Below are 18516 nucleotides of genomic sequence, written 5' to 3'. Positions count from 1 at the left end.
AAAGTTTTTTATATATATATATATATATATATATATATATATATATATATATATATACACGCACATCTGAAGTCACTTTTTGTAAAATTATTTGAATGATTATTTTATATTAAATAGACAAATTATTCTGCGTATTATGCAGTCACTTTAATTATTTATATAAATAATTGATTGACAGCCCCAATATTACAAAGAGGAAAAGAGACAGCAAGTACTCTTTAATAAGCAAGAGGAAAAAATCAAATCAGGCAGGCTGTCAAAAAACTAAAAAACAATAAAATAACTCACTCAAAAATGATCAAAAACAGTCCCTGTGCTAACAGCGCAAGGCATCAAGGGAAACCAAGTGACCTTTCATTGACTGCCTCGTATCAGCACTGCAGAGAATCCTGGGAGTGTAGCTTGGCAACATTAATGCAGATTGTTCTGTAAATATATATTTTTATGCTAGTTAAGCCATATAAAAACAACTTGACACAAGCATTGCAATGTTAAAACTATATGAAAGTCAACGGCCTTAACTGAATCGAACAGCTCTGTATTTGAGTCACACATTCAAGCTAAAGTAAGTGCCATGGTCCCAGTGACACTTAAAAACCTGTAATGCTTTTAGCTTTCTTTGGCGTATTTAAAATCTATTCAACTCTCCCAGGCATTGCTGGCCATCAAAAAATCTATACCCAGGAACACTACTGTCTGGTCAGCCTGGAAGAAAGATGGTTTTGGTTTACACTCGGTCGCTGACCTGATCAGCTTCTGCTCCGCAGGGATACACAGGGCCAAGAACAATCTGTCTTACAAACCAGTGTAACGGGAGATGTTTGCAGAGTTGCTCGTTAAACTCAGCATGAGCCATGTTTGATGATAAAATTTGTAATTTTTTTTTATGTTGAAACAACAATCTTCTGTACCAGCTTAACATGCAGAGACTACAAGCAGTTGAAAGCAATTGAGTAGTTGATATTGTAAAAGTTCCAAAAAGTTTAAATATTGTGACTCTACACAGAAAATGTTGCCATAATTTTTTTCAAATTAATGTACATGTGAGTAGAGCTGCAAGCAGCGATGACGGGCCCAAGCCATCAGCACAATCAACACCCTAGTGGCATTAGGAAAACCGTGCACAGCAGATGAAATGCTGAAGTTTGATCTAAAAGAAGACAATGTATGCAAAAGTTAATAGGCACTTCCTCTTTCCTATTTTTCATCATAAATGCATCACCTCGCCACGGCCAAACCATCCAAGATATCAAAAAACTCTTTGCAATTTAGCATTCCCTATATCTTGTGATCATGTTGACCGAGTTTGGTGGCAATTGGATGAAAACCCTAGGAGGAGTATCGCAAATACCACAGCATGCGTTTTTCACAAAAGCATGTTAAGGGTCCCAAAAAGCCCCGGATAGTCAAAAAAAATCCTTAGGAAAACAATAGGGCCCTTCTCCCCTAGTCGCTTGGGCCCTAATTAGTAGAATGTAATATTGTAGTATGTGGTATAAATAACATAAAAAGTATAATCAAATCTAATTTTACACTACACTATCAATGTATATAGTATGCATATTATAAAAGTGTAAGTGTAATATAAACATATATTTTACATTTACAAAATTATATATATGTATAGATGTTAAGTTAGGTTTAGTAATGGGGTAGGATTAATGGATCTAAAATATGGTCATGCAGAATAAGGCATTAATATGTGCTTTGTAAGTACTAAAAAGTCCTAGTAATATGCATGCTAATAAACAACTAGTTAATGAGAATTGGACCCTAAGCTAAAGTGTTACCATATTTACACACACGTTTTTGTTATTTTTGTCAAATAAATCTGGTTACAGATTTGGTAATCAATATGACACTAGACCTTCCCCTGGTAACACAACATAGATTTTAGCTGGTCTAGCGGTTCCTGGGAAAAAGAGATAATGGAAGACAGAGTCGAGCATTGGGACTATAATTCTCTTTTCTGGATGATATAGGCTGCCATTTTCTATCTGCAGAATTTCATAATCAACAGGAAATGATATCCTGGACAATAGTGCAAGCTGGAATGATTGCTGGCATGTACCGTTAGGACACAGAAATATGTATCATTATCTTTGTCAGCCCTTTTTCACTGCTGATCAGTGCATGTGCGTGAGCTCTGAAGACACATGAGCACATCATTCCTGTCTAAAGGGGAGGATGTGTGCAGGCCTCGTTCTAAAGGCCATATCATTCACAAACGCACTTCACAGTGCTCCCAAATTAAATCATTTCAGACACTATGTGACATATCTCATTCCCCAAAGCTTTAGAGATACGCTGTACAAGTCAACCCGAAAGCCTCAAAGTACACTGCAGAAAAAGGATTTCAAATGTGACACAAGCTACAGGAAACCACCGTTTGATTAGAAACAAAGAGAAACACAATCACACTACTTTGTAAATGTTGAAAAAGCCTCCCGGGATGCTAAAAATGAGATCTGTACTTTCTCAAAGAGAAGGAAAGAAGGAAATCCAAGGTGTAAAGATTTGTATTCTGATCGTGCTAAATACAGTGAAGTGAAAATCTCTAGCAGGAGCGTGTAGTGGAATATATAGCTAGAAAATGAAGACAATGTAAACCTCAATTTAAATCAAGACTGTTGTACTTGTCAATGCAATATACTGATTGATCATAACATTTGTTAGCATTATAGACACGATTCACTTAAAAGAATAGTTCACCCAAAAATGAAAATTTACTGAAAATTGACTCACCCCTCAGGCCATTCAAATAACAAATATATATCAGGATTTTTGATGTGAGAGGACAACAGGGGATGGACTTTTTCACTGAAGGAAGCATTATTCTTGTATTTTGGCCAGAAGCAATTGTTTAAATTATAGATTTGTTTCTTTCAAATGCCGAGCTTTTCACGTCACGAGAGATTAACTGATGGATTGGAGTCATGTTGATTATTTGTGGATTACTGTGCATTTATCAGCTGTTTGTCTTTCATTCTGACGGCACCCGTTCACCGCAGAGGATCCATTGGTTAGCAAGTGATATAATGCTAAATTTCTCTAAATCTAAACAAACGAATCTCTTGGGTGATCTGAGGGTATGAAAACTGCTTGCAAATTTTCACTTTTGGGTGAATCATTTCATTATAAACATGTTTCTGGTTTTACTAGTACGTAAACTGTTTTTTCCTTCTCTACTTGCAGGGTCTATTGCAAGATGCTCTTATATCAAGTACCACTACTCCTCGGCCACAATACCCAAGAATCTCTCTTACAACATCACCAAGACCATTCGTCAGGATGAGTGGCACTCTCTGCGTGAGTAACTTTCATTCATAATAATAAAGTGGGACCTCAACATTCCTTGCTTTAAACAACTAAAGCATTCATATCTCAAACCGCCATGCTAGCTTGACTAAGGTACATTTATACGAATAGTACGAATCAGTGTATATTTTAACCTTTAGTGCTGAGACAAGCACTATGTAAACTGTACAAACAGTAATCATCTCTGACCTAGTGATCTCATTTACTCAGACATATTACTTGCTAAGGTTAAGTCAAAACCAGATATGGAAGTGCAATTTATTTCGGACAAGCTCTCAGTAGACCTAAAGATGAGGTGATTTGTTGTTGGTTTGCGGAAGGAGGAAGTAGGGTACATATCTCAAAGTCAGATGTACCTTGTTGACCCACTTTTGCTTGGTTCCCACCCTCCCCATATAAAAAGGAAATTATGAAGATGCTTATAGAGAAGTGATGGAAAGAATGTGTGAATACAGAGAGTGGAGCATTAGTGCGCAACCTGACCCGCAAAAAGCTCAGCAAAACTGTAAAGCCCATTATTCACACATTCTTACACATGCCTCCTCTTGAGGGTTTGTTTTTAAATATGCTATATCTACTATTTATAAATCCATTTTGCTGGTAAAAATAAAATAAAATAAAAATGAACATATATAAAATATGATTTACATATTACATGCATTAAATGCAATTTATGGAAATTTTTTAGGCATTTACTTTAGTTTTATTTTGCATTTATCTTGCCAGACGGAGTTGGTTTACTCCAGTCTTCAGTGTCATATGATGCTAATATACTGATTTAGTGAAGAAACATTTCTTAATATTAGCAACGTTGAAAATGATTGTGCTGCTTAGTATCTTTGTGGCAACCGTTTTTTCCTGATGAACAAAGTTCAAAAGAATGGCATGTATTTAAAATGGAGATATTTTGTAACATTATAATGTCGTTACTTTCTCTTTTGATACATTTAGATTAGTTTACATTAGTGTCCTTGCTGGATAAAAGCAAATTACAGTTTAGCTTGGGGCGCACCACAATAGAGCTTCTCCTTTCTGGCGGACGTCCACAGTTGACACTGGTTTTCACTACAGTTTACAAAATTTACACTGAGTGGGGAGCATGTAAATCTAAACAAAAGGCCTTTTCCTTGGAGGGTATTGGCTTGTTTGGAACCCTCTTAAGGGATGAGATTGTGGTTTGGAGCTGCTGTGTATCATAGGCAGAAGAAAGAGCAGGATTCAGCATGCCCTCAAACTGTCATGTGGTCACACTCTAATGCGCTGCAGAGATCAGCCTGTCAGGTGACTGAAGAGACACCTCTCTTTTAACCCCAAAAACCCACCAGTATCTACACCTCCATGTCTCTTTTTCCTCATTTTCCAAAGCTTCAACATGGAAGGTTATGAAAGCAGAGATGCATGAATGACACTGCGAGAAAGAGACAGCTCTCAGTGCAGTCGAGTGCAACAGATGAAAGATCTCTGTGGCACCCAACATTTCTTACGGTTTCTATTTTGTGCACAGTATCTGGTTCACTGTAAATTTACTTTTTGATGACCCCAGACCCCAGCAAGAAATCTTGCAGATGGAGTTATAGTTTATGTCAAAAGTTAAAATCTGAGCCAATAGAATATTATATGAGCCATAATATAACTAATAAATGGCTGATGTTAAAATTCTATTCTATTTTCTCCAAATTAACTGAAAATAAAATACTAAAAAACAAAACCAGTTGTTTTAATTTTGAATTAATGAATATACGCCACAGTTCACAAGTTTGGGGTTGGTTCGATTTTTATTTATTTTATTTATTTATTTTAAAGATAAGATATATTTTGCTCATCATGGCAGCAATTACCACCGTGGTGATCACATGTTGCTTCAAAAATCTTTCTAATATGCTGATTTGGTGCTCAAGAGACATTTCCCATTATTATCAAATTTGAAAACAGTTGTGCTGCTTAATATTTTCATGCAACATAGGAAACTTTTTTTTCAGGATTCTCGAGAAAGTTAAAAAAAACAGCATTTATTTGAAATGTCTCTTTAAAGATGACAAATAATGTAATAGTGTACGTCTTTTCTGTCATTTTTGACAAATTTAATGCCTCCTTGCTGAATAAACATATTGATTTCTATTAAAAAAATTGACTGGCCACAAATGTTACATACACCTTGTATATTATATAATAATATATAAGGTAATCAATGTTTAAAAAAAGGAATTAAGCATGCACAATTAAATATCCAATAAAGAGACACCTAGTATCGACTGATAACCAAAACGATTCTGATATATTGTGTATCTCTAGTTAAAATATGGTCTCATACACACTTGAGCTTAGATTACAACATGTTCACATGGTATTTAGAGTCTCCCAGTGTGTCTGTCATTTGATCCAAGCATTCTGACCTATACTGTAAAGAAAGACATGGAAGGGTACATTTTTTTGGTTAAGGTCAGGCTGAGATGTTTAATGTTCTGCTTACACAGCAGCTCCAACAAATCAAACAGTCCGATGAAATCCCTTCCTGTGGTGAGAGAACCTTAAATGTAAAACTAGGGCTGTGCAAAAAAAAATCGAATGAGATTTTCATACGCATCTCATCAGTAAAGCCGCTCCTGTGATTAGTATTAAATCTCCAGCACGTGCTTTCGGATGGAGCCGCATTTACTACACGGAGCCGTAGTTCACTGACAAGCTACACAAAATCGCGTTCAAAATCGCAGGCGGTTCATTGCCGATTTTGAACGCGATTTTGTGTAGCTTGTCAGTGAACTACGGCTCCGTGTAGTAAATGCGGCTCCATCCGAACGCACGTGCTGGAGATTTACTACTAATCAATCACAGGAGCGGCTTTACTGACGAGATGCGCATGAAAATCATATTATATTTTTTGCACATCCCTATGTAAAACAGAAAAAAAGAATTAACAGAAGACATGGCCTTTAAGGCTTTGACTCCATTGAGTGCCATATTGATTTTGGGGATGCCAAGAGAGGTCAGGAGATCAAGAACTCTCTATTAGTGGACATTGAGAAGTAAATGACTCTAGTATTGTCTGGGAAATGTGTCTGAACCTGGGTAACACTGCCAGAAAAGGCTCAAAAAGAATCCCTAAGTGTCTCAACCGGCCACTGGTGAAGGCGTGAGATCAAAGCTCGTGTTTTGTTGTGATGTCTAGAATCAACAGAACAGGTAACGCTCAAGCGTCATGGCAGCTTGTGTTGTTTTTGCTTGTGTCTCGCTCGGATGAGAACCGAGACCTGACATTTCATAAAGTGTGTGAAATTGAACAAAGGGAGGTTAGAACATTTCCTGCGCTCTCACAGTGCTTATCTGCTCGCAAGTGACATCAGCAAAACTTCAGAAGGCTGTGGGATATACAAACACTCATTTGTACTTGTCAGTCAACTCACCAGGAAACCGACTATACCAGCAAGAAAGTCACAAAAGACGACGCAACTTCTATTATATGGAATATGAAGGCAAAAGATGAGAGTCCGTCGAAGCCAAAATCACTTGTTTTTAGCGATGGACGGCATATTCAGCTCAAAACTGAAAATGCTTTTGGCGTTTCGGCTTTGGATGAAGACGGCCTGGTTCAATAACTTCAGCAGCTTGGGGATTTTGTAAGATCAAAAGGAAGCACCAAAAACGAGCAGCAGGAAGCTGTCAATGAACATGACAGGAAATAATCTGCCGTGATGCGTAAAGGTGCCCAAAGAGGCGAATTATGATCTTGGTTCCCAAATCCTCCAGATCACGGTGCACTCAACTCAGAAACTGCTTAGTGCTTCAGAGCCCAGAGAGTGTCAAGCATTGGATTTAAAAAGCAAAAAGATAAAAATCTAAAAGATTTTATATAACTAGTCTATTATTGGGGTCAATCCATTAAAAATATTCATGTAATCCAATCAATTACATGATATACTTAATATGATATGCTTAATCAAATTAATTGTAATTAAACACACATCATGCAATTAATCACATATCAATATTTTCATCATGCAATTAATCACATATATCAATAATTGATTTTAATTACATGAGTAAATTAATGTATTCATGAAATGTTTTAAATGAGAATTAAATATCAATCAACTAATCACATATCAATAATTTTAAATTAAATTAAAATAAAAAATGTATTCATGCATTTAAAATATTTACATGTCAATTTAATTAATTTCAATTAATCACATCAATAGTTTAAAATATAAAAAATGAAAACATGAATCTAAATATTACTGTAATTGAATTAATAATATTACATGCAAGCTAATTAACTTAAACACAATAAGTCGCATATCACATAAATAATCAAATAAATCAGAACAAATTGTATTTCATTTAAATAACATTAATTAAAAAATATCACATTTATTAAATGATATGCAGTCAATATATTGATATTGCAGTTCATTTGATAAATAATAATTTGTCAAAAATCACATATATTGATATCATTAGCTGAGAAAAGCCCCAAATGAAGATTAAACAATGGCATTATGTTATAGTGGCAGACAAAAGTGTTTTAAAACTTGACAGCTCATATTTCTTTAAAGGGACAGTTGACCCAAAAATAAGAATTCTGTCATTAATTACTCAATCTCGTGTCGTTCCAAATCCGCAAGACCTTCGTTCATCTTCGGAACACAAATGAAGATATTTTTGATGAAATACGAGAGCTTTCTGATCTTGCATAGACAGCAACACAACTGACATTTTCAAGGCCCAGAAAGGCAGTATGGACATCGTTAAAATAGTCCATGTGACATCAGTGGTTCAACTGTAATGTTATGAAGCTAAAAGAATAGTTTTTGTGTGCAAAGAAAACAAAAACAACAACTTTATTCAACCATTTCTTCTCTTCTGTGTCAGTCTTCAGTGCCAGAAAGCTCTCAGATTTCATCAAAAATATCTATACCGAAGATGAACGAAGGTCTTAAGGGTTTGGAATGACATGAGGGTGAGTTATTAATGACAGAATGTTCATTTTTGGGTGAACTATCCCTTTAAAGCTACATATTTTACTGAAGCTGCTTCTTATGCAAAACATTAGTTTGATAGCTTGATGATTGCTGTCTTGGGACCCTGCTAAAAACAGGACCTGTAATGACATACTAACATCCTAAGCGGTAATTTAGTCTTTACCCCAGAGTGGGATACGCAAAGGAAATGAATTGTTAAGAGTAATTAACTGTCACTTCTGTAATCAGACACTATTAGGGTGGGATGGAGTAATTTGTATCATCTCTATACTTACATTTAAACTGCTTGAGCATTAACCGTCATTGTGTTTATTGTACTAAGTAGACTTTGAATGTGACCACAACACAGCGTTCACTCTCTGTACACTACTGATGTATTCGCTATATAAGACATTTCCATGTGTCTAGGCAATAATCAATGGAAATTTGAAATGGTGTCATCAAGCAAACTATCTGGGCCTGACATGAACAAGGACGCCATTACGGGAGCAGAGGGAGCAGATGAGAAATCTCTCAACTGCGATTTGGCATTTTGACATCCATCATTATATTTTCTTTCAAAAGCTGAGAGACCTTTTCTCCGTGGTAGGTGAGCCATCAATAGCCATTCTGGCAGTTAGAGACTCTGATCTTTTGTTGACCTCTTTCATTCAGCAGTCAAGGAGCTAAGATACACCAAATGATGTATCTACAGTATATGTAATTGCATGCTGACAGAGCAGAGGGTAAAATCAACATGAAACAGAATTTGTGACATATTTCACTTCTGTAGCTTGTTGTAAACAAGATGTTCAGTGGAAAAAAATGTGGGGCAGGACTTTTTGTCCATCAGGAATTAAGATTGTGAAAAGTGGTCTCTATATGACAAGATGGCTTGAAATGCAAGAGAGTTTCAAATGTTTTTCTTTTAAGACCAGGAGCACGTACACAAAAGCAAATAGGGTAAATTTTGATTTCATGTTTACTTAAAAAAAAGTCTTAATTATAAGATTATTCAATCTTAGTGTCAATGGAAATATGTACCTATGGGGACATTTCTGTAAAATTAATTACACTGCTTTTTGCACGGATTACAACAAAGTGAAATGTTCAGGGAGTGGAAAATAGTATATCCATGATTATGTACAAATGACTAAAAGATGACCATTGACATGTTAATTTGATTGCCATTCATAAGTCATTAGCTCATAAAAGCGTGTTTTCTTTTCTTTTTTTCTTCAGATTTGGAATTACTTTTTTAGATTTAAATTAAATGCTGTAATATTGTGATTCATCTCACAGCTGGTTGGTTTGGTTGTGGTACTCCTAGTGGAATAAAAAATACATCCGGAACAAATACCGCTGTAAATTGGGTGATCACTGTTCAACTCTACTGGCTCAACATCTGCTGATGATGTCCTCAACTGATCCAGGAACCGTCTCTGAATCCCTCTTGTTCTATAGGGAAAACTTCCACGCCTCTAGATTAGCACACACAGGAGAACGGAGGACCGTAGCCAATTAAAAAAGGAGAGGGATGGGTGAGGACATTATAACCGAGCATGAATATGCCTACTCTGTCCCACAAGAGAATAGCCTCTGGCTTTGTTGCTGTAGGTGATGGCATCCATAGAGACTCTCCTGGATTAGTTGAACTGCTGGACTGGAGCTGCGGCTCTCAGTTCATCAAGCGCTTCACTGGGAGAAGTTTAATGACAAATGCTCTAATGGTCCTTCCATAACTGACGCAGTGGAAAGTAAAGGATGTATCGAGCACTTCAGATGCCTAAGAGAATATTTTCTCCCTTGAAGTCTGACCCAAAAATGGGTGTGCACGTACACAGCGTTAATGGCTTGAATAAAATCTTTCAGTGCATTTCAGCATTGTTTTCCCAAATTCTTGGCATATTGTTGTACTTTGAATTTGAGCACATAGCATTTTGGTCAAATTTGTTCAGATTTTTCTTTTTAAGTGAATCTTGTGAAAAACACATTACGTTAAAAGATGAATTAAGAAAACTGAAATGTGAATTTCATAATTCATTAGTTTTTTGGACAGCTTTTGCTTTAATGACAGCCACACTCAAGATGACTTTTTTTTTTCCTGTTGAGTCATAATGCTTCTTTGGTTTATATATTTCATTTTTGGAAATCCTAAAACAAATCCAGGTTTATATTTCAAATCCCAAATTTCAGTGAAGTCTCAGACTTTTACAATACACTAAATGCATGGAAAAAAGAAATAATTATATTTATAGTATATTTAAAAAAAAAGAATATACTTAAATAAATAAATAAAGTCACAGTTTTAATAATACATTTAATTACAATATATAATGTTATAAATTTATAATAAAAAATAATCTTTGATGTCCAGGTCATATTTCACCCCCACACATCAAAATAATTTTAATTTAATTTTCTGTATATTATCTGTATATATTGTAGATTAAACTTTTGTTTAGTACTATTAAGATTAGTTTTGCATGACAATTTTCATGACAATTAAGCACATTTTCCTTCCAAATTCTCATTATTTTAAGGCAATACATACATGCATAAAATTCCAGTGTAATAAAAATATTACTGTAATTTGTTTTAATTCCATTTTTTAAAACTGGAATCACTGGAATTATCAAAAATTAAGCTATTTAATGCTTAATTGTCATAGAAATCTAATCACACTGTATTTAAAAAAATCATTAAAAAAAACTTAATGGTTGCTTTCAGTAAAAATGTACTTTTTATTTAGATTTTGTGATGAAATATGTTCTTGACAGTTTTCTTCAGCTACATCCTTTGCATTTTTGTAGCCATTCTTACTCCAAGGACCAAATACATCAAGTAAACAAACAAAGGCTGAAAATACAGAACATTCAAAAGACTAAAAGAGAGCTGCTTGTTAAACAGAAAGCAGTGATTGAAAAACGTGTTTCACTAAATCAGCGTGCTTGGCAGCGCTTTTTCAGCATAATCACTGTCGTTAATCCACCTGATACATCTCTATATTCGTCTGTATGGATAATCCGTCTTTTTGCTATGCATGAACGTTTCTCTCTGCTTCAAAAATAGCTTCATTCTCTTCAGCTTTACCTCGGAGGGACTGAGCAAGAAACCAACATTTCTCCCAGCATGTAGTGATGACTAACTAGCCCTAGAATCCAATCTTTACAGATCCCTGTTGCAAACAGTTCCTTGGAAAGCCAATCCGTACTTTACATTCCGACATTAGAATTACATTTCGACCACATTTTGCCAGGCAAACTCACAATGGCTTACAGCGCTGCATTAAAGTAAAAGCTGTTCTCCCTGGAGCAACACTGGCTGTCACAATCAACATATTAGTAAGCATGAGGAAGTAACTATGGGGCGCCTAGTCACCTAAATTAATAATTCAGAACTGAGCACGCCATAGAAGGGTCCAAATGTCAAAGACAGCTAGTAAAAATTTATCTATTTGCATTTTCTCTATATACAATTTATTTGCTGTTTGAATAACTGTTACAATTATTAACTTACAAGGTGTTTATTAAATTGTGATCAAGTTAAATACACCCATATCTGGTACTTGTTTAAAAAATATGCGTTTATGATGCCCGTATTAATAGATTACACTAACATTAGGCTAATAATATCAAACAATAAGTTTGAGTGAAAAGATGAAGAAAACTGAAATTTTATTATTTTAGTATTTGGAAAGTCCAATTTTTGCTTTAATGACTGTTGTACTCAATCTGGCATTTCTTAGTCTTATGTCATAATTTTTCTTTATTTTACATATTTCAGTTTTGGAAATCCTAAAATATCTCCAGGGGTAAATTTGTTTTTTAAAATCGGGTGGTTTGGTCTTTTAAACCACACTGTATTTATGCATAAAAAGGTAAATAAAAATAAAAGGAAGGATTATATTTATAGTATATTTTTAAAAAAAGAACATAAATAGCATCCACTTATTAATAATACATTTAATTACAAAGTATTATTACAATTTAAGGAATTACTCTGAATGTATGCATAAAAAGGAAATAAAAATAAAATGAGGAAATTATATATTTATATTATATTTAAAATAAATAAATATTTTAACTAACTAACTAAAGTAAATAAATAGTTATCAAATTATTTAGTAGTAAATTATACTAAATCCATAAATAAAAAGTAAATAAAAAATAATTAATTAGATGTATTGTATCTAATAAATAATAAATAATAAGTAACAACAAAGAGTATAAATACATAAAAATACATAAGTGTATAAAAAATTATAAGTATAAAAAAAGTATTTTTCTTTCCCAAAAATTATATTTACAGTATATTTGAAATAAGAATAGTAAAAAAGAAAGAAAGAAAGAAATTATATTTATTTATATACTAAAAAATAATGAACTTTTTTATCTCATTTTTTACTTGGAGTGCAATTATGAAATAATTTAATGAATTATTTCTTAATTACACCAAGTATAAAACGGAAATAAAAAAGATCATTATTTTATAGTATATAAATAGTCATCAGATTATTTAATAATACACTGCATATAAGCATAAAGTAAATAAATAACTATAAAATATACAATAAAATAAATATAATCATGGGGATCAAATTGTTTAGAGAACATTAGCAACAGCACTATCCTCATTTTAACAAGTGTAGGTCTGCCGCATGGAAGGTTGTGTTAAAACATGAAGACAAAGCAGGATAAATCAAGATCCATTACATGTGACACGTAATAGAGGACCGGACTGCTAAATACCTCCATCCCAGATGCTAAATCCATCAAGAATGCTCCTGTTTATTTTGACATGCCTTATTAATTGAGTTTAAAAATGAAAAATTGCTGAATTTTTCAGAGCTGCACAAGTTCGGTTTCTTTGTAAGAAAACAGCATACAGATTTGAATGTTCCTGGGAAAGGCAGGACGAGAAAGCAGCATGTGTATTGTGAGTGTGTGTGTGTGTGTGTGTGTGTGTGTACATTGCCTGAAACTGTCGGAGTAAGAGAAGGGAGCTGGAGGTGAGCCATGTGTTGGCGGAATGTTCCTGGGAAAGGCAGGACGAGAAAGCAGCATGTGTATTGTGAGTGTGTGTGTGTGTGTGTGTGTGTGTACATTGCCTGAAACTGTCGGAGTAAGAGAAGGGAGCTGGAGGTGAGCCATGTGTTGGCTCAGCAACCCCCACACTGCTTGTTCTCTTAAAGCACTGAAGAGAGAGAGAGAAGATATACAAACATTACTGTACTCACCAAACAACAAACAGCACAGAGATGCCTGCAGGCCAATGAATACTAATGGCATTTTTATAGACATCATTAATCAACTTTAATGCTTTATTTAAAATCTTCTTGCATGAACCGTGGTGCTAATAGTCACAATAAGTGAAGTTATTAAATATTATTAGCAATTATCCTGACTTCAACTTTATAATAACTTTCTTTCAGGGATTTGTATTTTTACATACAAAACGGTAACAAACATTACTTGGAAGAAATACTATATACTGCCAAAAGAGAAAGACTATCGATTTTTTTATTTTAACTAAAGAATATTATTATTAATCAGTTACCAGATTAATCATTTTCCACCATAAAACAATTCAAATGGGTTTTATTCCCAAACATCTCCTAAAATATCTCCAGGTGTAAATTTGTTTTTGAAATCGTGCAGTTTGGTCTTTTAAACCACACTGTATTTATGCATAAAAAGGTCAATTAAAATAAAGAAATAATTATATTTATAGTACATTTAAAAAAATAAAAGAAATAGTCATCAAATTATTAATACTTTTAATTACAAAAATATTATAATAATTTACAAAATTATACTGTACGTATGCATAAAAAGTAAAAAAATGAAGAAATGATATACAGTATATTTAAAATAAATATTTATATAAATAAATCAATAAATAAATAGTAAGCTAATTATTTCATAATAAATTATTACTGAATACATGTATTAAAAAGTAAATAAAAATAATGAATTAGATTTTAGATTTATCAGCTTTTAGATTTAATTAGATTAAATGGTATATTTAAAATAAATAAATAAAAATAATAAACAACACTGTGCATGCTAAAAAAAATTATATATTTAAAATAAGAGTAAAGAAAGAAAGAACGCAAGGTGATCAAATTCTTTCATAATATCACTTAAGTATGAAAAGGAAATAAAAATACAATTATTTTATAGTTTTTAGAATTTATAAATAATTATAGTTATAACTATAAATATTATAGAGTTATAACTATAACTAATTATATATAGTGATAACTACATTTATAATTTATAGTTATCATTATTTATATATTTGTTTTTTTATATTATGATTTTTAAAAGTTTTTCTTAGTTATTGTTATTTTTTTAATATGTCTGTATAGTTAGTAATAAGTACAACAGTAATAAAAATGAAACTATAGTAGTAATTTTTATTTCGGTTTTAGTTTTGGTTATTTAAGTAGTACATCAAGATAAACTTGACAAATGTTTCAGCTTGGCAACTATCTCAAAAAAAGAAGTTTAACTTTTATTTTATATTTGATTTTATTTCAGTTAAAGTTTATTTTATCAAAAGTAATATTTTTAGTTTTAGTTAACTATAATAACCCTGCATGGTGCATGTAAATGCTTGTTGCAGATACTATTTGAATGTACACTTAACTTATCTAATATAATAATATAAATGTTATTTAGTGTAGTGAACAAACCCACAAGCTTTAAAATCAAACCTTGGCATGTAACCCATCCTCCAATTTGTACTACAGACCTTATGACCTCAAATAATTTCCCTAAAAGATTTAAAATTGTATGCCTGGTGGTAAAATAAAAAAAAAACACACAAGGAGGGATCCAAACCGTATCAAAATACCAAAATATCAAGGACTTGGGTTGGTAAGCAATCACTCAAAACATCCTAGAAACTTTGACAAAAAAGAAGAACAAAAAACACATGTTTTCATCATAAAATAAAAATCTAGTTCTTATTTCAATTTAACGGTTAAAAACACATTTTGTAAAAACACATTCAGTATTAAGCGCACCATCAGCAGGGTTCATAAAAATGCGTTTGAGCACTGTAGTTCATTGATGCTATGAATGTAAATGTATGTAAAGCAAACAGTGCTCTCATGGCTGGCATTATCTCTAATGGCATAGCACGAGTTCATGCACTCTCACAACTCTAGAGCGTGTGCAATAGAAATGAGATGCGTGTTTGCACAAGAGCAGCAGTGTGTACTGTAAAGGGGTTTTAATTGATAATATCCGAATTTTCATCATGACGGGGTCGCGTTCACTTCTGCACTGAAACCATCACAGAAATAGGTGCTAATGATACGTTTCAGTGCCGAGACTGAGGCTGATTATAGTATATAGGAATATATCATAAATTGAGCATAGATGAGAGCCATTACGCTGTCATGGTAATTATGAGAATCAGCCCCAACTCTCAAAATGTGACCGTTTCACTCGCTGAACTTCATGACTTTCATTCAAGAGATGAATATGGCTGGCAGAACACGGTGTCCAGGCTGTGAAGGAGCTCTTTGGAGAAATTTGACACTGCGTGTGACAGATTTGATGGCAATTGTTGTGATCCTGCTGCGGCCATCTCCGCTTATTGATCATCTTCATCAATAAATGTGTTGCACTTGTCAGAGAGTCCTTCTAAACGACCCCACTGCTTTCCACCTGCAATGGCTATTAAAAACTCTTGATTTTAAATGTTTTTCTATTCATAAAAGTTACTTGTTTTGATATTTAAGGTTCAAACTCAAGCGTTTGATGGAAAACAGGTTAACTAAGTGACCATGCCAGTGTAACATATTTCTAATAGAAAGTTTTTAGTTGGATAGCTTAATCAGCCATGGTGCACATCTGACTCGCAACTTTTACCAATTCAGTTCACGCCCTCTTCTCTACGTGATTTCCTGCCATCTCTATATAATATGCCCATTCACATTGGTTATATATACAATTTATTTAAACAAAATAACAATTTCAATATTGGCCATAGCATGAAAATGATGTTTAATTAAACACTATTACAAACAATGTGGATGCGTGTATAATATAATAGTATATATAATTTTAATATGTAAAGAATAAGTATATATATATATATATACATACATACATACAGTATATATACAGTATATATATATATATATATATATATATATATATATACAGTATATATAAATAATTGTATAATATGTATATATATATATATATATGTATAAGTAATGCATAGTAAATTTATAATTTTAATATGTAAAAACAATTAAAAATATAATTTTATAAAATTAAAGAATGATAGATTCATTTTTGAATGATTACATTTAAAGGGGTCCTATTATGCATTTTCACTTTTTGAATTATAGTCAGTGTGTAGTGTGTATGGCATAAAAAAGATCTACAAAGTTACAAATCTCAAAGCCCACTCCAAAGTGAGATATTTCTTCTTTTTTTTTATCCCTTTTCAAGAACTACAACGAATGGCTCGTTTGGACTACAGAGTTGTTTTCCGGGTTTTGTGATGTCACAAAGTGACCCATTAGAATATTATTAAAATAAATCCCACCTACAAAAATGTGAATGGTTGGGGCGAGGTCGTGGTTAGAACGCTTGGTTGAGTGCGTCAGACAAGACTGCGACGAAGAAGTGCTGCTGTAGCCTCAAGTTTTCGCAAGTTATTACACATGCACCGGAATAATTATGAATGTACGTATATATGTACGTTAAAATTATGAAAAAGTTTTTATAAATTGCTGACAGTACAATACTGGACAATGATGTAATCTGCAGAATTTACACTTCAGTTATAAGTATACTGTATAACAGTTTCACTGCAATTCATGTTATAATGTTAGAATTAATGAACAATAAACAGAATACATATTGCCGTTGCACTTATCTGTACATAGTAAATGCAGTTATTTTTAAGTGGTTGTTGACATCCTATCTAAAATGTGATTTAACCAAAAAAACAATAACGTTACCACTCTAATATGACTTGCAATATCCGTGCATGCAAAGGTTCTGTGCGATCCTCTTGTTCAATATTCTCAGGGTCTGAATCCGGCTCATACTGATATGGCAATATTGACGTCATCCTTAAACTAAACCGGAACAGATGGAACGTGCTGCTTTGGCAAGGGGCGTGGCAGTACTGAAACGCCATCTAAGCTGTTCGCCAATCACAATGCACTGGGACAGCTAACCAATCACAACACATTTCGTTTTTCGGAAGGCGGGCATTCATCAAACCCGGAACTTATTGAGCCATTTGTGCCAGGATGGGGAGAAAGGTATTGTAATAATGTAAATTATGTAAAAAAATAAATAAAAAAAAACACCAAACATGAAAGCATGTTCTAGTACACCCCCAAAACAAAATCAAGACTTTGTAAAAGAGCATAATAGGACCCTTTAACATAGTTAACTAATATATATATATATATATACATATATATATAAATTGAAGATGACTTTTAAAATAAAATTATAGATGATAAATGTAAAAATGGAGGAAATACATACAAAGAAATTTAACACACACACACAAAAAAATGTATACTGCTTTGCTTCCCTATTACACTTAAGCAGATTTCTATAAAAATACAGACTTTCACTTTTATTGGCTAATAGGACATGAAACAATGTAAAAGTATAACCTCTGCAACTTGAAAACAGCAAGAATCACAGGCAAGTCTGTGTTCTCAAATAGGTGGTTAAAATTTTTTATATATATATATATATATATATACAGTGGGTACGGAAAGTATTCAGACCCCCTTAAATTTTTCACTCTTTAGTTATATTGCAGCCATTTGCTAAAATCATTTAAGTTAATTTTTTTTCCTCATTAATGTACACACAGCACCCCATATTGACAGAAAAACACAGAATTGTTGACATTTTTGCAGATTTATTAAAAAAGAAAAACTGAAATATCACATGGTCCTAAGTATTCAGACCCTTTGCTGTGACACTCATTTATTTAACTCAGGTGCTGTCCATTTCTTCTGATCATCCTTGAGATGGTTCTACACCTTCATTTGAGTCCAGCTGTGTTTGATTATACTGATTGGACTTGATTAGGAAAGCCACACACCTGTCTATATAAGACCTTACAGCTCACAGTGCATGTCAGAGCAAATGAGAATCATGAGGTCAAACGAACTGCCTGAAGAGCTCAGAGACAGAAATGTGGCAAGGCACAGATCTGGCCAAGGTTAAAAAAAAAA

General features: G+C 33.2%; 1 protein-coding gene across 1 annotated transcript in view; it reads left to right on the top strand.

Annotated features, from left to right (window-relative positions):
* The window catches only part of tmem178bb (transmembrane protein 178Bb), a 101200-nt gene that overhangs the window by 45330 nt on the left and 37354 nt on the right, over positions 1 to 18516 (top strand). The window contains exon 3 of the mRNA XM_016244951.1: positions 3196 to 3309. Coding sequence (XP_016100437.1) covers positions 3196 to 3309 — 114 coding nt within the window. The remainder of the gene's footprint in view (positions 1 to 3195; positions 3310 to 18516) is intronic.

This window comes from Sinocyclocheilus grahami, unplaced genomic scaffold, assembly GCF_001515645.1.
Source record: "Sinocyclocheilus grahami isolate Dianchi unplaced genomic scaffold, SAMN03320097.WGS_v1.1 scaffold740.1, whole genome shotgun sequence".
Lineage (NCBI taxonomy): Eukaryota > Metazoa > Chordata > Actinopteri > Cypriniformes > Cyprinidae > Sinocyclocheilus > Sinocyclocheilus grahami.
Note: the sequence above shows the minus strand (reverse complement) of the source record. Positions and strands in the feature narration are given on the sequence as shown.